The sequence below is a fragment of the Podarcis pityusensis genome, assembly GCF_964106645.2.
Source record: "Podarcis pityusensis genome assembly, chromosome: 1".
NCBI lineage: Eukaryota > Metazoa > Chordata > Lepidosauria > Squamata > Lacertidae > Podarcis > Podarcis pityusensis.
Window position 1 is genome coordinate 122826911 of NC_138028.1, and position 22709 is coordinate 122849619.

The window sequence follows — 22709 nt, forward strand, 5'->3', positions numbered from 1 at the left end:
ATTTAATAACAATTATATCTAAAATGTTAGAAATAAATAAACCACAACGAAACACAATAACAAATGGAAAAAGAGATGTAACCAAATCTTGTACAGTGGTACCTTGGTTCTCCACCTTAATCCGTTCAGGAAGTCTGTTCCAAAACCAAAGCGTTCCAAAACCAAGGCGCACTTTCCCATAGGAAGTAATGCAAAATGGATTAATCCGTTCCAGACTTTTGAAAACAACCCCTAAAACCGCAATTTAACATGGATTTTCCTATCTAATGAGACAATTGATCCATAAAATGAAAGCAATAATCAATGTACTGAAGTCACAGTCAACCAATCAGTAGCTGAACTGGGTTCCACACAGTCACAAAAACAAAACAAAAAAGAGCTGCAAAAACAAAAATGCAAAATAAATAGCAAAAACAGACAGACCTTAGTGTAACACTCAAATCGGAAGCATAACACTCAAAACAGAGCATGTTTGGCTTCTGAAAAAGGTTCGCAAACCAGAACACTTACTTCTGGATTTGCAGTGTTTGGGTTCCAAGTTGTTTGAGAACCAAGGTACCACTGTATTTGGAAAAGCCTGCTGAAACAGAAAGGTTTTCAGCAGGTGTGTAAAACAGTAAACAGCAGGTGCCTACCTAATGTCATTAAGCAGGGAGCTCCAAACCACAGGTGCTGCTGCCATGCTAAAATAATAACTCCTCACAAATGCATAAGGAATACTGTGGGGGACCTGTAAGTGCAAGTTTCTCAGATCAGATCAAAGTGCAAGTTTCTCAGATCAAGCCGGTCCCAAGCTGTTAAGGGCTGCATACATCAATAGGAACATGTTGAACTTGGCCTGGCAGCAAACTGGCAGCTTGTGCAGGTCTTTGATAACTAACACAATCATTATCCAATTAGTCAGCCAAAAGCAAACTTTCTCGTTGTATTGTTTTAAAAATAACAATTCCTAAATGCTTTTTCGTGGAAGTTAATGTCCTTGAAATCAATGGGACATTTCTGAGCGAATGTGTTTGGAATCGGCATGCCAAGTTCTTGTTAGATTTCATTCTTTTAAGTAGTTTCTACCCCAGTCCCCTGTCCATTTTGATTTCCACTTTTGGAAAGATATATTTTTGTTTGTTGCAATGCCGGTCTTCCTATAAACTGTCGTTTGATTTTTTGATTTATTTTTAAAGTTGGTATCTACAACCATGATTTTGTATAATGGATTAGTGAAAAATGAATGAAGCCTTTTCTTAATTGCAGTTTTTTAATAGAAAATTATTTTTGTTTTCAGGAGTCGGCTCCCTCTCCCTCTCCTTCTTTCTTTAATAAAGGAAGTTTAAAAAATGAAAGCTATGATTTACACACACATGCAAACTAGAACTTGTGTCACTGCTACTGGTTAGATCTGAAATTGTTGGCATGTAATACGTCAACTTGTGATTTATATAATTGTTGACAATCATTTTGTTCTGTTAGACCTAGACTATCCGAGCCAGCTTTCACAAGTTTAATGAAGATGTAAGCATTCCTTTAGGTTAGGTTATCTATAGCCTTAAGATATGTAAAGGTATCCTCCTTTTGCAGGTTTCCAGATGTGGCATGGTCTATATGGAGCCACAAATGCTAGGTTGGAGACCCGTGATGCTATCCTGGCTACATCTGATGCCTCCCACCGTCACACCTCTACATAAAGAGTTTATAACAGGCTTGTTTGACAGGATAGTCCCGCTTTCTGTTGAGTTTATTAGAAAGTGTACAAAGGTGAGCTAAGCATGGATTTAATGAAATGGAAATTGCCTTTCTGGAGTGTGTCAGTACAGAAGCATGAATGCTTTAATCATGGTCACAAGAGCTCCCCCCCCCTACAAAATGTGGATACTTAGGTTTGGAACCAAGAGAGGGAGGGAATTGTTTGGTGCATTCTTTGCAGCGGGCTGAGACAGGGCTCGTCCTGTGGTTTCCCCCTTGCCACTCTCTTTTCCCAGGAAAATCCTGCTCTTTGGTGCTAAATCGGAGCAAACGTCAATCTGGAGAAAACCTGAATTGCCCTTTGCTCTGTTTGACCATTAAAGAGCAGTTTTCCTTGGGGGAAAGCAACGGAACAAGAGGAAGGGTGGTTAAACCCTCAATCCCGTGTTCCTGAACTTTGTAGACTGGAACACAACTCCCAGTCAGATTGTACATTGTATAGGATTTCACGATACAGTGCACAAAAATAAGTATTTTGTTTAAAGGATGCATGCATAAGTGTGCACTTTATGATAAAAGCGTGCATTCTGGGGAAAGTTTTCAGCTTCGGTCCCATCTTAATCAATTGTTCTTACTTCTGAGTAGATATGTATAAACTTGCAGTCCATATTCTTGTGTCGGCATTCACAGTCAACATTCCAGTGGCATTAGATTGGTCTTTAGTTCAGTCAGTTCGGTTGCTGGCATTGCAGTTATTATTATTATCACTCCTATTTCTTACCCTATGCAATAAGAGAAAAATCTAAAGAAATGGGACTGAGGATAACAAATTGCTTGCATTTCTTTATTTTATTTACTTGGAGGTTATTTTTTTATTTTGTCTTAAGGATAACACAGGGCTTTGTTTTTTGATCCCTTGTGCCCATAATGCTTAGAGTTAGGCGTTGTTTAATTTTTGATGGTAAGGCTGATGGAACGGGCTCATTTTAAATTAAGTTCATGTACTATGGAGAACATGCTTTTGCTCCTTCTAGGAACTGTCTCCTACGTCAGATACCAACTTGGTTCGATCGCTGATGAATTTAATGGACTGCCTCATGGATGAGTTTCAAAATGAAGCGAAACTTAAGACTGTTACGGACCGTGAAATATTTTCTTGGCTTGAGGTGGGCAGGATCTTGTTAATGCATTGAATCAGAGATTTGGTTTGAGTTAACCTCCATGGATCTTTATCAAATTAGAGTGTTGGTGCAAACCTGATGCATTACAATTGATGGATTGGTAACATACTTAGATCACTTAGGGGTGCATTACAGTGGCTTGTAGTCAATGGACAAGGGGGCTAGGTTAATCCCCTAAAATTTCCCCTGGCACCTCCTTCCCCAAAGTCCAGGAAGCTTCTGCCCGGCTTAGGACAAGAGGTACGATTCTCTGACTGGTCTAAGAACCCTCTCACCACCTTCCCAAAGCCCTCCCTGCTTTGGGAAGTGTCACCAAACCGTGGTCACTTGGTTCTTTTGAAATCCGTAGAGACAAGTGATATCCCGTATGTTATAGGACTTTCAATAAGACACGTCGGAGACCAGATCTGGGTTGACACACCTCTCATGTAACATTTATTTTGTATACATTAATACATTGGTACCAAGAGATTCAAACACTCACATCTTCATCCATACTCACAAGGCCCTTCACGTAGGTTGATCATGCCTCACGCAAGAGCTGTGGGTGTTGAGCTGTAGCGCTAGTCCCGGCACACTGAGGGCATACAGAGAGTCCTTTTTATAGTCTTCTTCCCCCTTGCCATCTGTGGGATGGCTTGGAGAAGGATTGAATCTCCACCTATACAACTTAGGTAGTTCTGTCCCTGTCATTCCCAAAAGAAAAGCTTCTGGTGTTTTTTTTAAATAAAAGTTATTTTGAACATCTTTTTCAATTCATTGTATATCATTTCCCAGTAAGCTTTAACCTTACTCTAAGACCACCACACATGATAAAAAGAACCTTTGTCTGGCAGCTTAGATACTGGAATGATTTGAGCTATCAGCTCCTAGCTGGAACTATTGCATTTAAGGCATTTCTGTACAGTATGCTTACTGCTCCAGTGATGTTTTCCTCAGCCAACTTATAAACTCTCGCCATCATACATGCATGAAGTTGCATCTGTCGTACATTTACCTCTGTGTCCATCGGGGTGGGGTGGGGGTGGGGTTCATACACCATAGGGCTTTTCCTCCTAGGAAATAAACAACTACCTGACTTTTAGAAGACATCTGAAGGCAGCCCTGTTTAGGGAATTTTTTAATGTCTGATGTTTTATTGCATTTTAAATATTTTGTTGGAAGCTGCCCAGAATGGCTGGGGAAATCCAGCCAGATGGGTGGGAATAATAATAATAATAATAATAATAATAATAATAATATATTACTCCTTGCCTCCTCCATGATACTGAATGTTTCTGGGAACTCTGGCCCAATCCAGGTCACGTGTTCCTGATTTCTCACCTTTTATGCTTGCTTCCTGCATCAATTATAATGTGTAGAGATGCTCTTATTGCTGTGAGCTTTAATCTCTCCAGACAGAGCAATCCACAAAGTGTAGTGTAGTTTCAGGTTTTGTTGTTGTTTAGTCATTTAGTCGTGTCTGACTCTTCGTGACCCCATGGACCAGAGCACGCCAGGCACTCCTGTCTTTCACTGCCTCCCGCAGTTTGGTCAAACTCATGCTAGTAGCTTCGAGAACACTGTCCATCCATCTCGTCCTCTGCCGTCCCCTTCTCCTTGTGCCCTCCATCTTTCCCAACGTCAGGGTCTTTTCCAGGCAGTCTTCTCTTCTCATGAGGTGGCCAAAGTATTGGAGCCTCAGCTTCAGGATCTGTCCTGCCAGTGAGCACTCAGGGCTGATTTCCTTCAGAATGGATAGGTTTGTTCTTCTTGCAGTCCATGGGCCTCTCAAGAGTCTCCTCCAGCACCATAATTCAAAAGCATCAATTCTTCGGCGATCAGCCTTCTTTATGGTCCAGCTCTCACTTCCATACATCACTACTGGGAAAATCATAGCTTTAACTATATGGACCTTTGTCGGCAATGTGATGTCTCTGCTTTTTAAGATGCTATCTAGATTTGTCATTGCTTTTCTCCCAAGAAGCAGGCATCTTTTAATTTCGTGACTGCTGTCACCATCTGCAGTGACCATGGAACCCAAGAAAGTAAAATCTCTCACTGCCGCCATTTCTTCCCCTTCTATTTGCCAGGAGGTGATGGGACCAGTGGCCATGATCTTCATTTTTTTGATGTTGAGCTTCAGACCATATTTTGCACTCTCCTCTTTCACCCTCATTAAGAGGTTTTATAACAACAACAACAACAATTTCATTACTTATAACCCGCCCATCTGGCTGGATTTCCCCAGTCACTCTGGGTGGCTTACAGCATATATAAAACATAATAAAATATCAAACATTTAAAAACTTCCCAATACAGGGCTGCCTTCTGATGTCTTCTAACAGCTATGTAGTTCTTTATCTCCTTGACATCTGAAAGGATGGCGTTCCACAGGGTGGGCGCCACTACCAAGAAGGCCCTCTGCCTGGTTCCCTGTAACTTCACTTCCCACAGTGAAGGAACCAACAGAAGACCCTCAGATGAGGATCTCAGTGTCTGAACAATGGGGGTGGAGATGCTCCTTCAGGTATACTGGGCTGAGGCCATTTTCAATCCTGCACTTTAGTATAAAAATTATCATTTTAGACTCTGATTCTTTGCCCCCTTTCATATAGTAATAAGCCCCATTGGAGCCATGGAGTAGGCCCCATTGGACACAGTGGGCCTTACTTCTGAGTAAACATGCATAGGGTTTCATTGTTAATTAATTAATACACCTTTCCCCCCTTCCTTTTGCACTAGAGCATTTTTGTGTTTTCTCTCACTTGGTCTGTCGGGGCCAGCTGTAAGGAGAGTGACCGGCTGAAATTTGACAAGATTGTTCGTGAATTGCTGGAAGGGCCAATGAGCGACGAAACGAGAGAAAAATATAAATTGCTGAGTGGTCTTGAGCACATGCGTGCAAAAATACTGACTGTCCCCTATCCAGAGGATGGAACAATTTATGAGTACCGCTTTGTCAAAGATGTGAGTGTGTTTGTTTTCAATAGAGGTCTTTCCTGGAATTTAATTGGCAAATTCATTTCCAGTATCACCTCTACGTTAGATCAGTATTCTTGGTTGAATTATGGAACACTCCTTTCAGATGCGGGTGGCGCTGTGGGTTAAACCACAGAGCCTAGGACTTGCCGATCAGCAGGTTGGCGGTTTGAATCCCCGTGATGGGGTGAGCTCCTGTTGCTCGGTCCCTGCTCCTGCCAACCTAGCAGTTCGAAAGCATGTCAAAGTGCAAGTAGATAAATAGGTACTGCTCCAGCGGGAAGGTAAACGGCGTTTCTGTGTGCTGCTCTGGTTCGCCAGGAGCAGCTTAGTCATGCTGGCCACATAACACAGAAGCTGTACGCTGGCTCCCTCGGCCAATAAAGCGAGATGGGCGCCGCAACCCCAGAGTCTGTCACGACTGGACCTAACGGTCAGGGGTCCCTTTACTTTACCTTTACCTTTCAGAAAGTAGTTAATGATAGCTGGCATTTTTCAGTCCACCCCAATATGACAAAAAGACGAGTAAATGCCCAGTTTCATATTTATATTCAGAACAATGTATGGACCTTTAATGATGGGCGTGGTTTAGCTTTCAGTGATAAATTGATCTGTAATCCAGTCTCGACATACTTCCACTGAAGCTAGCTGCCTGTTTGGGAGGGAAGAGGGCCTGACTCTTTCTCCTCCCACCCCAGCAACTCAAAGAAAGAGTGGCAGGAATTCAGGTGTGACTGGCAGAATCCGAGACCAGGGAGAAGAGGTGGTGGTAGAAGATTGGGAAAGTTTAAAGTTTATATATAGAAATATTGTAAATTTAATGAGTGTTAGAAAATTGTTGGAATGCAATTTTATGGCTTTAGCAGAAATGTTATAAGGAGTTAGGTATAAATAAGTATTTCAGTATTAATGGAAAATAAGGTACAAAATATGTTAAGATATTCATAATGATAAAAATAGAGAAAGATGGAAAGGAATTGCTGAAACAAGTAATAGAAGTGGAATACAAAAAGGGAGGTGAGAGGAGGTCGATGAAATAAGGGAATGAAAGATAGAGTAATGAAATGGTATGATATATGTTTTTAAATTGTTGTTCTTTTGCTTTGTTTAGTTTAGTGTGTTAAGGTTGTGTTTTGTATTGTTTATTGTATTGTATTGTATTGTTTTTTCTTTTCTTTCTCTTTTTTTTCTTCTCTGCTCTATTTTGTCTTTTTCTTTCGCCTATTTTCTTCTTTCTTCTTTTCTTCTAAGTTTTAAAAGCAATAAAGATTTTTTTTTTTTTAAAGGAATTCGGGTGTCCCCACGTGGCTGATGGGTGATCAGCCCTGACCGTGTGTGGTCCTGAGTTCTTGATTCATAGATGCAGAAGCACACAGTTGAGCACAAAGCAGTTCCTGATACAGCAAGGGATGTGGCACAATCTCACTAGCGCAGGGTGAAATGTGTCCTTGAGATCTTTCTCCTGTTCTTTCTGATTGTGTTATGTTTTGAAACAGGGCGCAGGAAGGTGGGAGCCTTGGGTGGAGGCACTTGAGACGGCTCCGCCTATACCGAAAGACATGCTGTTCAACGAAATAATTGTTCCCACTCTGGACACCATTCGATACTTTTCGTTAATGGAAATGCTGACAACACATCAAAAGCCGTTCATATTTGTCGGGCCAACAGGAACTGGCAAGAGCGTATATATCATAGTAAGTATGTCTTGAAATGTACGTTGCACTTTTTGTCTCTGCAAGGAGAATCCCCACTGTTTGGGAATTAATGAAAACTGGACCCTGTGCTTCTTACCACCAAACTTTATCCTCGTTCTCGAGATTGGGCGTGGATTTCTCTCATTCCCTCTAACCTTAGCAGAGTAAGGAGACAATGTCAGCGGTAGCTGCAGAAGACGTTTTGAGCAGGCATCCTAACTGTTCCATTCCTCAGCTTTGATGCTTATTCCTTTACTTGGAGCTCAAAAATTCTGGGTGCACAAAAATGAAGGGGAGCCAGTCGTAGGGGATCTGCCTTGCCCACAGCAGATCCCAGGGGCATTCCCTGGCATCTCCAAGTAGGACTGGGAGATAACGGTGCCTGAAATCCATGGAGAACCACTGCTGGTCAATGTACTGAGAAAGATGCCCCAATGGTCTGACTCTGTGCACAGCAGCTTCCTGTTGTAATGATCTCAGGCAGGTAAGCAAGCAAGCCTCAATAAGAATTAAGGACTATCCAGCAGTTTTATGGTACTTTTATTTACAAAACACATCCAGAGCGCGGCTTCTGGCCTGCACTCCTCGAAGGAGTTGGTCAGTCTGAATCTCCACCCCTCTCACAGCAGGAAGGATGCCAGATTCCCACCCTTCCCCTCTTGCCCTTCTGCTGCACTCTGACCTTGTCCTGTCTCCGAGAACAGGGGCTGAGAAGTTGGACTGCCCCTTCCCACTTCCACTAGACACGCTGTCTTCTGCCTCTCTGCTGGTTGCCTAGCAACCCTCTGACTGCCTCCTAACTCTCCCCCTTCTTGAGAGCTATCGTGTCTGTGACTTCTTTGTGAAGGAGGGTTGAGCTCCCCCTTCCTGGCTCTGTCAGCCAGCTTTCGTCTGCAGAGTTGGCCTCTCTCTCACTTGTCTCAATTTCTGAGTCTGACTCTTCCCCTGCGCTCGGTTGAGCCACGTCCCTGACACCTGTGTCCCTATGAAAAATAAAATGGCCCAAAGACTTGCAGTCTAATCAGAGGCAATACAGATTAGGGAGGGAAGATGAGGAAACAAAAGAAGGGAAAACTGGGGTGAAAAGATGTGCCTTAAGGAGGAGTCTGGTGGACAAGGAGTGGTGGTGATAAGAAGCTGCAAGGGAAAGGAGACTTGGGTTGTTGTGAAGATTGGGAATGACCTTAGGTTTAACTTGGAGCTATCAAAATGCATATTCGGTTTGCTCTTTACTTTAGATCAATATTCCTTTGCCTGAATGTCAAAAGAGGTCTCTTCATGGTATTATGAGTTATCTTGAGAAATATAAATATTAGCACATCTGTTAAATGGTTGTTTTGGCATTCTATAAAGCCACTTTGAGTTCCCCTCCATTACCCACATAAGTGACCAAAATTATGAACTCCTTATTTAGAAGAACAATTGATATAATCTCAGTCAAAAAGCCTATAAAAAACCCCTCGGTGTTTGTCTTCCTGTAAGTTATTTCTCTTTGTGTGCCTGCCTTCCCTGTAAATGAATTTTTATTAATGCAATTAATTCTTGCATTAATGTTATGCATAATTAGATTTGCTCTTCGGCGAAAAGTAGCAAGTGGCCTCCCACAGTCATTTTGCTGATTCTGATACTTAGAAATTTATTCTGGTTAACACGGAGTAACTAAACTGGAAAATTATTTTTGCAATAAAGGGCTGTAATTGGCTTTTATTTAATTACTCTTTAACGCGACTTTGATTTATTGCACTGATAAAATATTAGTAACGTGGGACCCAAAGTTAACGGAAGGCAACAAAGCAATGCTGATGTGTTTAGCTGGAGAATGATCTCTCTCTCTCTCTCTCTCTCTCTCTCTCTCTCTCTCTGTGTGTGTGTGTGTGTGATTTAGAAAAATGGGTGAAAGTGTACTAAATGCTTAAGCCAGGTCTTGAGAAGCCCACCCCCTGTGTCTGGATTCTGTTCAGGGTTAGCATACCAGCTGCACTGGGTAGTTAGAAACAGTCCATGTTTGGCCAAAGGGCCTGAAGCATGACTTAGCCACCCTCCCTTTCTCTAAGAAATGTGTGTACATGCACTGGCAGGTATAAAGCCAAGGCTGGAATCAGCATTTGACAGGTGTGAGGTTTTATCATCCTGGTGGACGTTACATCGTATAAGTTAAAGGAGCCCTGGACGGTCAAGTCCAGTCGAATTTGACTATGGGGTGTGGCACCCACCTCCACTTTCAGGCCAAGGGAGCTGCTGTTTGTCCACAGACAGTTATCTGGGTCATGTGGCCAGCATGACTAAACCGCTTCTGGTGCAACAGGACACCGTGACGAGTGCCAGAGCGCACGGAAACGCCATTTACCTTCCGCCGCAGTGGTGCCTATTTATCTGCTTGTGCTGGCGTGCTTTCAAACTGCCAGGTTGGCAGGAGCTGGGACAGAGCAACGGGAGCTCACCCCGTCACAGAGATTCGAAATGCCGACCTTCCAATCGGCAAGCCCAAGAGGCTCAGTGGTTTAGACCACAGTGCCACCTGTGTCCGTACTATATGGTATAGCATGGTGAGCCAAGCACGGTAAAGTGTTCGTGGATCTCTCTGCAAACGTGGATCTTTATAAAGTTTAGTTTTAAGACCAGAAAAACTGTATCATAGCAGATATGTTCATGATGTACCAGCGTCGCTTAAAGTAGACAGTGTGTTTATCCTTGTCTTCTGCCATGAGGCAATAAAATCTCTTTTATGGTGATGCGTAACTTGCCACTCTGCCCCTGAGGTCTCATAGACTCCTTCAGTGATGGTTTGGTATGTACACCTAGGAAGGTACTTCTTTTTTGTGAAACCGAAGATCTTCTCCAGTGCTCTTGAAATGGCATAACAACATTTTTAAAAGTGGAATTTATGGTACAGGCAAAATGCAAAGTTATTTCCCCTGCCCTATCTTGAGAAGTTTGCTGGGGATAGAATGGGCCTTGGTTAGCTCAGGCGTTTGGTAGTTTAACTTCCCCATTCATTTCGGTATGGGGAGTATCAGTGATGTATCACCTCGTTTTCTTTAAAACCATGGGTCCTAAAATTTTGAATCACCCTGGTTTATTTCTGCAGGAACCTCATTAAGGCACTGTGAATGTTAACGACCGTGGATTCATTATTGTCTCATCATTTTATAAGCAGAATTGCTCATGAGCTTGACGTGGAAAAGCTTACTGCATTTAGACGACTGGCAATAAATACAAGGGGTGTGTGTGTGTGCCTTTTTGCTAGTAGGCTATATAAGCTGTCAGATGTATATGCTCATGTGACCCATTCTCTCTCTCTCTCCCTCCGTTTCAACTATTTTTATAGGATTTTCTCTTAAACCGCTTACATAAGGATATCTACAAACCATTGCTCATTAACTTCTCAGCGCAGACTACAGCAGCTCAGACTCAGAACATCATTATGTCAAAGCTGGATAAAAGGAGAAAAGGAGTCTTTGGTCCCCCTCTTGGAAAGAGGATGGTAACTTTTAAAAAAAGCAAAACAAGACTACAGACTTGTCACAACGCTCATGTCATTTTTTTTGCAACCAGCTACAGATACCTGAAGACAAAAATGAGCACATAATGTATCGGTCAGGGAGGGCAAAAGTGTTTGTATACAGCAGGCATGTCCAAAGTCCATTTCGTGGGCCTAATCCGGCCTGCTGGACAATTTAATCTGGACAATTTAATAATGTTCCTAATTCACACTTCCCCAAACAATATGTGACCTGAAACACAGCCATGATTCAAAAGTCCCACTTCTTTGAATTTTGCACTGCAGTTAGCCAGCCAAGCCATGTGTGTCCCCAAATGCACACACTGGATTAGAATGTGCATAAAATGCATATGTTAGTGAAAATAAAATAAACAAAATGTATTGTATTAGGGGAAATTGCTTTGCAAAAATGTGCATATTAGGCAATATGTGCATATAGAAATTTGCATTAGAATGCTTTTGAATTTTCATGATGACTAATTTTTTTAGTTGCAGACTGGTCTGGAACTATGGAGAACTGAATGCAAAATTGTAAATATGAGAATCTGAAATTGACAGATTAGCCCATCTCTAGCTCAGAAGCACATTTTTAATAATAATAATAAGAAGAAGAAGAAGAAGAAGAAGTTCACTCTCTTTGTACATAGGCATTTGTGCAATGTACAGAATAAGTGTTGAAAAATAGTTTTTTTTATTTACAGGTTGTATTTGTGGATGATGTCAATATGCCAGCAAGAGAAGTTTATGGGGCTCAGCCTCCTGTAGAGTTACTTCGTCAGTGGTTAGATCATTGGAACTGGTATGACCTGAAGGACTGCTCTGTGATTAAACTGGTGGATATTCAGATCATGTGTGCAATGGGGCCACCAGGTATGACCTTTTGAATTTATTTTGAAAGCTTTTCTTTTGGTGCTTTTGGAACACAGTTCTTTTTTTAAATCGTTTTTTATTTATACTTTTCAAATTTATACATTTCATTAGATTTGCAATCAATTTAACATTTCAAAATTTGAAATTTGACTTCCTTCCCCCTCTTTCTGTGGTTCCTTAAATTTATTTTTTAATATCTTCTGCGTATCCAAATTCATTTAACTTCCTCATTTAATTATCTACTGTAAATATATACTCTTATAAAACTGCAGGTTATTACAACAATCCTTCTAAAGTTTTTGTCTGTTTACAATTTATCTGCAAATATTCAATAAGCCATTTCTATTCTTTTACAAAAACTTTGTTAACTTGATTTCTTATTCTTTTGGTGAGTTTCGCCATTTCTGCATATTCCATAAGTTTTTGTATCCATTCATCCTTTACTGGGACTTCTTCTTTCCATTTTTGGGCGAGTAAATTCTTGCTGCTGTAGCAGCATACATAAATGAATTTGTATACAATTTAGGTAGTTAGGTCCCTATAATTCCCAAAAGAAAAGCTTTGGGTTTTTTTTTAATAAAAGTTACTTTGAACATCCTTTTCAACTCATCCTTTACTCATTCATTCAGCCTTTATTGACATAATTAGACAATAAAATCATTAAATACCATCCATAAAACATTGGTAATCCAGACATAAAAGGTAAAGGTAAAGGGACCCCTGACCATTAGGTCCAGTGATGACCGACTCTGGCGTTGCGGTGCTCATCTCTCTTTATTGGCCGAGGGAGCCGGCGTACAGCTTCCGGGTCATGTGGCCAGCATGACTAAGCCGCTTCTGGCGAGCCAGAGCAGCACACGGAAACGCCGTTTACCTTCCCGCCGGAGCGGTACCTATTTATCTACTTGCACTTCATGTTTTCAAACTGCTAGGTTGGCAGGAGCAGGGACCAAATAACAGACGCTCAACCCGTTGCAGGGATTCGAACTGCCGACCTTCCGATCGGCAAACCCTAGGCTCTGTGGTTTAACCCACAGCGCCACCCGCGTCCTTCAACGTTCTCCCTACTTGCAAATAAAATGGATTTTGCCGCTATAGAGAATATGCATCTGGGTCATAGAGTTTGTCCTTGATGAAAACCTGCTTTTCACTTACTGTTAATGGTTAGCAGAAGCTGGTCCAAATTGGCTACTAAAAGCGTTTCCATTGTTGAATTTGCAGTTCATTGTAGTTCCTTTATTATTATTATGATTGTGCTTTCTTTTTGCAGGTGGAGGTCGAAACCCAATTACTCCTCGGTATTTGCGACATTTTAATACAGTTACCATCAATGAGTTTGATGATGCGTCAATGTATACAATTTTCTCCAGAATAGTTGATTGGCACCTCAGTATATGGTGAGTGAAGTTGAAATATTGTGGATTACAAAGCATACAGTATAATGTAAATATGGATATTGATGGTCTGCTAAGAAGAAGTAGAAGAAGAGAAGAGTTTGGATTTGATATCCCGCTTTATCACTACCCTAAGGAGTCTCAAAGCGGCTCACAATCTCCTTTCCCTTTTCCCCACAACAAACACTCTGTGAGGTGAGTGGGGCTGAGAGACTTCGGAGAAGTGTGACTAGCCCAAGGTCACCCAGCAGCTGCATGTGGAGGAGCGGAGACGCGAACCCGGTTCACCAGATTACGAGTCTACCGCTCTTAACCACTACACCACACTGGCTCACTGGCACATCCTTGTATACCCTTATTTTTCAAATATATTCAACACTTTTGTCTTTTGCTCATTTAGTAAGTGTTCCTTTAGTAAGGTAAAACCCATGGAACAGTGAAACCCTTTTGGATTCTCATACACATGTTTTAAAATATGTTCAATGTTTACATATTTATTTAATTTATTATTTGACTTATCTCAAAAGCAAAAGAAAAAAAAAGTGCTCCTTTGCTTCCACCATTAAACAGCAAAGGTAAAGGGACCCCTGACAGTTAAGTCCAGTCGCGAACGACTCTGGGGTTGCGGCGCTCATCTCGCTTTACAGGCCGAGGGAGCCGGCGTTTGTCCGCTCCACAGACAGTTTTTCTGGGTGATGTGGCCAGCATGACTAAGCCACTTCTGGCGAAACCAGAGCAGCACACGGAAATGCCATTTACATTCCCGCCGGAGCAGTACCTATTAATCTACTTGCACTTTTTGGTATGCTTTTGAACTGCTAGGTTGGCAGGAGCTGGGACCGAGCAACGGGAGCTCACTCGGTTGCGGGGATTTGAACCGCTGACCTTTTGATCAGCAAGCCCTAGGCTCGGCGGTTTAGACCATAGTGCCACCCGTGTCCCTCCACCATTATCTCCTGACAATTAGTGGTAGGAGCAGGACTTCCTCTCCCTTCTTAATAATTCCTTAATGGCTCCTGGTGGTTCCCACTGGCAAACAGCTTCACTACCGCTTATATCTTTAGAAACCTCCGACATATATGTACGGCTGTTATAGCCATCCTTGATTGGCAGCCCAAGGAGTTTAGCAAGTGCAGCAAAGTGCATTAAAGTTTATGTTTTGCTCGGCAGCATTGTACGAGTCATTTTATTTCTTTCGTTTTACATTTAAACCAACAGTTATAGCTTCCCTCCAGAATATGTTGAGCTGACAGCACAGATTGTAAATGGCACCATGACAGTATATAAAGAGGCTATGGAGAATCTGCTCCCGACTCCAACCAAATCACACTATTTGTTCAACTTGCGTGATTTCTCTCGTGTCATCCAAGGTGTTTGCCTGTCGAGACCTGAAACGACAGCATCTACAGGGACAATAAAACGCCTTTGGGTTCATGAGGTAAACTTTTTGTTGTCATTAGTCAATAACTGAAGGCTTTTGTCTTGATATGATGAAAAAGTATTTTCTTGTGAGGCAGTTAAATTATTTGATTTGGAACAGGCTTCCTCAACCTCGGCCCTCCAGGTGTTTTTGGCCTACAACTCCCATGATCCCTAGCTAGCAGGAACAGTGATCAGGGATGCTGGGAATTGTAGTCTCAAAACATCTGGAGGGCCGAGGTTGAAGAAGCCTGATTTAGAACATGGCTGTTCTTTCAGTTACTTAGTATTAAAAATTTTGTTAAATCCATACGTTGTTGCTCTCTACAAGATACACAAAAGGCATAATGGAGTCAAGCCTGAGCTGCTTTCAGAAGATTTCTTTTTTTATATATTAGCTTTTAAGCAAGTCAACAGAGAGGTGGGGGCATCTAACTGTATTTTCAAGTGGGTGACATTGCTTTAAATAGTTACCCACCTCAGCCCTTTAGGATGGATGGGGTGAAAATCTCAGAAGATAAACCTTTTTTTTATATATTTGATAAAACTTGTGTATCTATATCTCAGTATTGCTCTATTCCACCTTTGAGTGTAATACAAATATTAATTTCTGGCTTTTGCTAAATAAATGACAAGTGCATAAAGTATAAATGAAGAGTTTATTTACTGGTTTGAAGTTAACTGAACTTGCATTTCCCCTGTGGAACTTTTAATGTGTAGATCTTAATTATTGCCCCCATCCTGCCAACCAGTAAATGTTTTGTTGATAGAAAAATGAATATTTTTTTTTACCATATGAAACATAGTATTCACTTAAGCCCTAGTGTTAAGTTCTTCCTACACTCCTTTACAATATTAATTCTAATTACCATACATATTGTACCTGAGGGAATTCCCATTCCATTTTCATGTTTGTGACTGGAATTGCCACCATTAGAACAACCATATTGCCATTTGTCGTGCAGGTCCTTCGGGTGTATTACGATCGCTTAGTAGATAAAGCGGATCGATCCTGGCTCATTGGCTGCATCCAACAAGTAATGAAAAGCCAATTCGAAGAAGAGTTTGACGATCTTTTTGAGAGATTGGACTTCGATGGCGATGGTTTGGTGAGTGAAGATGATTTGCGAAGCCTGATGTTCTGCGATTTCCATGATCCTAAAAGGGATGATACAAACTACAGAGAGGTCTTGGATGTGGACCATTTGAGGGTGGTCGTAGAGGGCCATTTGGACGAATACAACCAAATGAGCAAGAAACCCATGCAGCTGGTCTTATTCCGATTTGCCATAGAACATGTTTGCAGAATTTCCCGTATTCTAAAGCAGCCTCGTAGCCACGCGCTTCTGGTTGGTGTCGGAGGAAGTGGGCGGCAGTCCCTGACCCGTTTGGCTGCATATATGTCAGACTACACACCTTTCCAGGTTGAAATATCAAAGAGTTACGGGACCAATGAATGGCATGAGGACCTGAAAGTCATCCTAAGGAGATCTACCGAAGGAGAGATGCAAGGGGTTTTCCTGTTCACCGACAGCCAGATAAAAAGGGAGTCGTTCTTGGAAGACATCAACAACTTGCTGAATGCCGGAGAGGTACCAAACCTCTTTGCGGTCGACGAGAAGCAGGAAATTTGTGAAAAGATGCGCCAGATAGACCGCCAGCGTGACAGAACGAAGCAGACGGACGGCAGCCCCATTGCCCTTTTCAACATGTTCATTGACCGCTGCCGAGACCAGTTGCATGTTGTCTTGGCCATGAGTCCCATTGGAGATGCATTCCGTAATCGTCTTAGAAAGTTCCCGGCGCTTGTTAACTGCTGCACCATTGATTGGTTTCAGGTAGGGGCCTTTTGGAATATGCACATTCTGTGATGCAAGCTTCATCATGAGTACATCGTGAGAAGCAGCATCTCTTTAACGTTTCTATTTAACTTGACAATGTTAGATCCTGGAATTCTGCTTGATGTGATAGTTTGCTATGTGCAGTCATTTTTAGATGGAGGAATAGGCAAACCTGTAGTCCCCTGGATGCATTCTGAACATACGGATGTTGGAGATTTCCTATGAAAACAGAAATGGGAATGGAAATCTGGATGTTTGCTTATTCATCCCCATATATGGAATGGGCATCATTCCAATAACTATGATCAGAATTTACTGTTGCCGTTGCTTTCAGCCTGCAAACAATACATAGCTGTCCTCAGCACACACACAGACCACCCATTTACATTGCATTCTCTCTACATTGAAATGAATTTGTATTTGTAGAATTTGTACTGTTAAAATGAAAAGGGGTCAAACCATCGCAAGAGGTGTTGAAATTTTGGAAGGTTGGATAGTTACAATAGAATGGTCTCAGGGGTGTGGGGTGCACATTTTTTATGTTTATTTATTTATTATTATTAATTTGTCAAAAAACAAAATGAATTGGGTGGAAGAGTGTACTGACAATGCAATTAACAAAAATTCTGTACATTGTGGAATTAATAATGTGAATTTTGTAGGTCATGGAATTTAGCTATAGCAGACAGTGGGAAGAATAATGCAGTTAAAAAAACAAAACCATTCTTAATTGTTTTTAAACAAATACAACAACCATTAAACATTTACCCAGCAGTACATCTAATGGTTTCTGTTTTATCCAATTTCTCTAGACATACATTTACACATTCAACATTCAAACATATTGCTTAATATAACCCTTCCACTGAGAATGGAAGAATTTTTAGTGGAAGATGAACCGCAGCAGAATTGAAACAGTGCTGCATGTGGCAAATGGAAGATGGTGCCTTCTTATTTTTGTAGTACCATGTGATACTTAACCCCTTAAGCCTGTAGGCTTCCTTGCTTGTGGCCAATACACACAGCTTTATTGCGGTCTATAGACCCAAAACACACAGTACAACAACAATAAATAATAATCAACAGTTATTAAGGTGTAGAATCAGCCTTGCTAGCCAACAGAGGAGCTTTAGCCTGTACATACTGATTTCTGACTTATACTGTCTCTGAGAGGAATTTTGCTACAACTTACCCTCAAGGAGAACCTTGATATGAAAAAAAGTTGACAATTCCAGGTTGTTCTGTTAGTACTGGATTGAGCAGATGCTGTCTAACCTGTTTAGAGCCAGCGTGGTGTAGTGGTTAAGAGCGTTGGACTCGTAATCTGGTGAATTGGGTTCGCTTCCCTGCTCCTCCACATGCAGATGCTGGGTGACCTTGGGCGAGTCACACTTCTCTGAAGTCTCTCAGCCACACTCACCTCCAGAGTGTTTGTTGTGGGAGAGGAAGGAAAAGGAGATTGTTAGCTGCTTTGAGACTCCTTAAGGGGAGTGAAAGGTGGAATATCAAGTCCAAACTCCTCCTCCTCCTCCTCTTCTTCTTCTTCCTCTTCTTGCAGATTGCAATGCAATAAACTGCGTTCCATACATTCAATATCCTGCGAGCATGGGCACAGCCTATCTTGGTATGGGACATCCGCCAATCTTCCCCTTTTCAGAAGGGAAAACATTTATTCTGACTTTAGCTTGTGGCTAATAGTTTTCAGGGTGTGTATATGCGTGTGTGATTTGGATTAGGTCCATGGTGCAAAAGCTGAGGGCTAGAAACCCCTCCCTCTGTGTCATGGCCCCAACCAAATCAGGCCCCTCCATAGTTGTTTCTGAGCAAGAAAAAGGGGCTTGGGGCTCCAGACACACAACCCCGACATTATGATTACCTTGATCCTTAAACTTATCAATTTCTATAGGTTTAAGTATGCATAATATTGTCTGGGACTGTCCCTTCAGTATATGTAACAGAATCCCTGTAGAATACTTTCAGTTGTGACTACTTGAAGGCATATTATCAATACTGTCATATGAACTTAGCGTGTCATGTTTCCTCCCAGTTTAGCAGATATGACCAGGAAGCGCGCATATATATATGCTATCAAGTTACTGATTAAATTGCTAGTCCCTGCCCTGGTATTCAAAATACCAGGCTTTGCCTAGTCTTGTCTAGTGCAGGTCTGAGAAACCGCTTTCTCTCTCTCTCTTTTGTATATAATTTTTATTGAGTTTTCTGTTTTACCATTTTGAATACTCATTTTACATCCTTAAGATATCAATGACTTCCCTTCTTCTCTTTCCATGGTTCATTTTGCGTATCATAAATCCCAGCACATTTTACATAAACTAAACCATTAATACATCCATCAAAACTTGTTTACACTGTTGAATTTATCTTAATGCTGCCAGGGAGTATACAATTTCCCCCCCATATATTCAATAAACATTTTCCAATCTTCTTTAAACGTACATTCTTCTTGTTTTCTTATTCTATATGTTAAGTCCGCAAGCTGCGCATATTCCATCAATTTAAGTTGCCATTCTTCTTTAGTTGGGACCTCGCTCGTTTTCCATTTTTGGGCTAGCAAAACACCGCAGCGGAAGCATTCTTTATGCAATATCTTGTTTCCATGATAAGAGTAAATTATTTGCTCCTCTTCCTTAAATTTAGTCGTGGCCTTCGGACGCGTTGCAGGCTGTTGCTACTCGCTCCCTAGAAGATATCGAAATGTCAGAGGAAACCCGAGATGGTTGTATCGATATGTGTCAAAAATTTCATACTACTACCATTAATTTGTCTGAATCATTCTTTAACGAACTCCAGAGACACAACTATGTAACACCTACTTCATACCTGGAGTTGATTTCCACATTCAAATCTCTGTTGGAAAAGAATAGGGCGTAAGTATTATTAATATAAAATTTTGATATGAGAAATAGCCTTGCATTCCCCGCTCCCAGCCCCTGCCTGCACTTCAAGCCCCTTATAACAGACTGAGTATAGCATGCACAAAATGGTGGTTGTTCTCATTATTCCCTACTTGGACATATAACGTATAGCGTCTCCACCCCCATCGTTCAGCCCAGACACTGAGGTCCAGCGCTGAGGGCCTTCTGGCGGTTCCCTCACTGCGAGAAGCGAAGTTACAGGGAACCAGGCAGAGGGCCTTCTCGGTAGTGGCGCCTGCCCTGTGGAACGCCTCCCATCAGATGTCAAGGAAATAAACAACTATCTGACTTTTAGAAGACATCTGAACGCAGCACTGTTTAGGGAAGTTTTAAATGTTTGATGTTTTATCTTGTTTTTTAAAATTCTGTTGGGAGCCACCCAGAGTGGCTGGGGAAACAGAGCCAGATTGGCAGGGTATAAATAATAAATTTATTATTATCATTATCATTATTATTATTATTGGCATGTAGGGTGTTAGACCAGGTGTGCAATTTTTCTCGCTTGGTCACCCTTCATGAATAAGGATTTCCTGTAGATGACCAGGCAAAGAAGCTTTTGTAATTAATAAACAAACAAACCTAAGAGTTTGGACCTTTTTCTTTCTTCTCTTAAGGCAGGCATAGGCAAACTCAGCCCTCCAGATGTTTTGGGACTACAACTCCCATCATCTCTAGCTAACAGGACCAGTGCTCAGGGATGATGGGAATTGTAGTCTCAAAACATCTGGAGGGCCGAGTTTGCCTATGCCTGTCTTAAGGTGTTAATGCTTCCCAAATGACGAACATAGTCCTGTACTGATAGCAGGCTAATAAAAATATTGGGATGCGGGTGGCGCTCTGGGTTAAACCACAGAGCTTAGGACTTGCTGAACAGAAGGTCGTGGTTCGAATCCCTGCGATGGGGTGAGCTCCCGTTGCTTGGTCCTTGCTCCTGCCAACCTAGCAGTTCAAAAGCAACGCAGTGCAAGTAGATAAATAGGTACCGCTCCGGCGGGAAGGTAAACGGCGTTTCCGTGCGCTGCTCTGGTTCACCAGAAGTGGCTTAGTCATGCTGGCCACATGACCCGGAAGCTGTACGCCGGCTCCCTCGGCCAATAAAGTGAGATGAGCGCCACAACCCCAGAGTCGGTCACGACTGGACCTAATGGTGAGGGGTCCCTTTACCGAATAAAAATATTGTAGCTTGTAACTTTCATCTCTTTGCAAGATAGTGTATGCTTTTCTGAGCTGTTAGAAACTCCCCCCCCTTTTAATTTTTTTATATAATTGAGTTTGTTGCAAGATGTTTGTATTTATTTGTGCGCTTAACCACCCAGTCATTTATTTAGCTTGCACTGGCTTTCGCAGTGCTCAAAGCAGCTTACAAAGCCTGCCAAAATGAGCAGTTGAGATGTCATGTTGTGCCCCATCTGCAGTTGAAAGAGTTACATTTCCTGACTCCTGGGGAGGTTCTCTTGGACTTGAAAAAGTGAAGATACACAGAGCCCAGGGCCCAATCTGCCAAAATGTAGGCAACACAGAGGTTAAAACAGGGAGAGTCTGTCTCTGAATTACCGTACTTTAATCCTAGGCTAGGAATGTTTTTATAGGTAAACACCAGCACCTCAGATTGGGCCAGGATTTGTGGCCTTGTCAGGGGAAAGTGAGTTTTAAAAACGGGTAAAGTAATATTTATCTAAAAGTAGGTTGCTGGCTACCTTGGAATGTAATCTTAAAATATGAGAAATAAATAGATATTTGAGTTAATAAGGGCATAGGGTTGTGAAATTGAGTCAGGCTTTAAAAACTCAAGAAGATTGATAGTTGGTTACTGTAAGGGGACATGGAATCAGAAGTGTGTTCAGCAAAAGGGGCTGCTTTCGGATTAACTTGATGACACTTGCAATGTGTGTCGCCCGTGTGAACGTGTCCCAAATTGCTTCTAGGCAGGTGATGAAAATGAAGAAAAGGTACGAAGTTGGCTTGCAGAAACTGGACTCGGCAGCAGCCCAGGTGGCCACGATGCAGGTGGAGCTGGAAGCCCTTCAGCCCCAGCTGAGGGTAGCCAGCAAGCAGGTGGACGAGATGATGCTCGTGATCGAGAAGGAGTCCCTGGAAGTTGCCAAAACGGAGAAAATCGTGAAAGCCGACGAAATCGTGGCTAATGAGCAAGCCATGGCTGCCAAAGCCATCAAAGATGAGTGCGATGCTGATTTGGCCGAAGCCTTGCCAATCCTGGAAAGCGCCCTGGCTGCTCTTGACACTTTGACTGCTCAGGTATGGCCTTCAGGATATAGAAGGGTGTGTCTATGTATATGGATAAATATATATATATATGTGTGTGTGTGTGTATATGTGTATACATACGTGTATATGTATATGTATATGTATATGTATATGTGTATGTGTATGTGTATAAATATATATATGTGTGTGTGTGTGTGTATGTGTATAAATGTATATATGTGTGTGTGTGTGTGTGTATATATGTATATATATGTGTGTGTGTGTGTCTATGTATGTGTGTGTGTGTGTGTGTATATATATATATATATATGTGTGTGTGTGTGTGTGTGTATGTATATGGATAAATATATATATATATGTGTGTGTGTGTATATGTGTATACATATGTGTATATGTATATGTATATGTGTGTGTGTGTGTATGTGTATAAATGTATATATGTGTGTGTGTGTGTATATGTATATGTATATATATACATGTGTGTGTGTGTGTGTGTGTGTGTGTATGGATAAATATATATATGTGTGTGTGTATATATGTGTATACATATGTGTATATGTATATATATATATGTGTGTGTGTGTGTGTGTATGTGTATAAATATATATGTGTGTGTGTTTGTGTATGTGTATGTGTGTGTGTATATGTATATATGTACATGTGTGTTTGTGTGTGTGTATGTGTGTGTATATGTGTGTCTGTGTATATGTGTGTGTGTGTGTGTGTGTGTGTATATACACATATATATTTGTGTGTGTGTGTGTGTGTATATATGTGTGTGTGTACACACAGTGATACCTTGGTTTAAGAACAGTCCTGTTTACGAACAATTCACTTTAAGAACTCCATAAAACTGGAAGTAGTGTCCCGGTTTGCGAACTTTACCTCGGTCTACAAACGGAAGCTAAACGGTGGAAGGACACCGGTGGTGGGAGGCCTCGTTAGGGAAAGTGCACCTCGGTTTAAGAACGGTTTTGGTTTAAGAACGGACTTCCGGAATGGATTAAG

At 41.6% G+C, this 22709-nt stretch overlaps 1 protein-coding gene across 1 annotated transcript in view; it reads left to right on the plus strand.

Moving 5' to 3' along the window:
- DNAH7 (dynein axonemal heavy chain 7) overlaps positions 1–22709 on the plus strand; it is a 152997-nt gene that overhangs the window by 68110 nt on the left and 62178 nt on the right. The window contains exons 32-42 of the mRNA XM_081023134.1: positions 1573–1749; positions 2712–2843; positions 5583–5807; positions 7316–7513; positions 10842–10997; positions 11717–11885; positions 13156–13282; positions 14498–14717; positions 15664–16536; positions 19198–19427; positions 21401–21731. Of these exons, the coding sequence (XP_080879260.1) occupies positions 1573–1749; positions 2712–2843; positions 5583–5807; positions 7316–7513; positions 10842–10997; positions 11717–11885; positions 13156–13282; positions 14498–14717; positions 15664–16536; positions 19198–19427; positions 21401–21731 (2838 nt within the window). The remainder of the gene's footprint in view (positions 1–1572; positions 1750–2711; positions 2844–5582; positions 5808–7315; positions 7514–10841; positions 10998–11716; positions 11886–13155; positions 13283–14497; positions 14718–15663; positions 16537–19197; positions 19428–21400; positions 21732–22709) is intronic.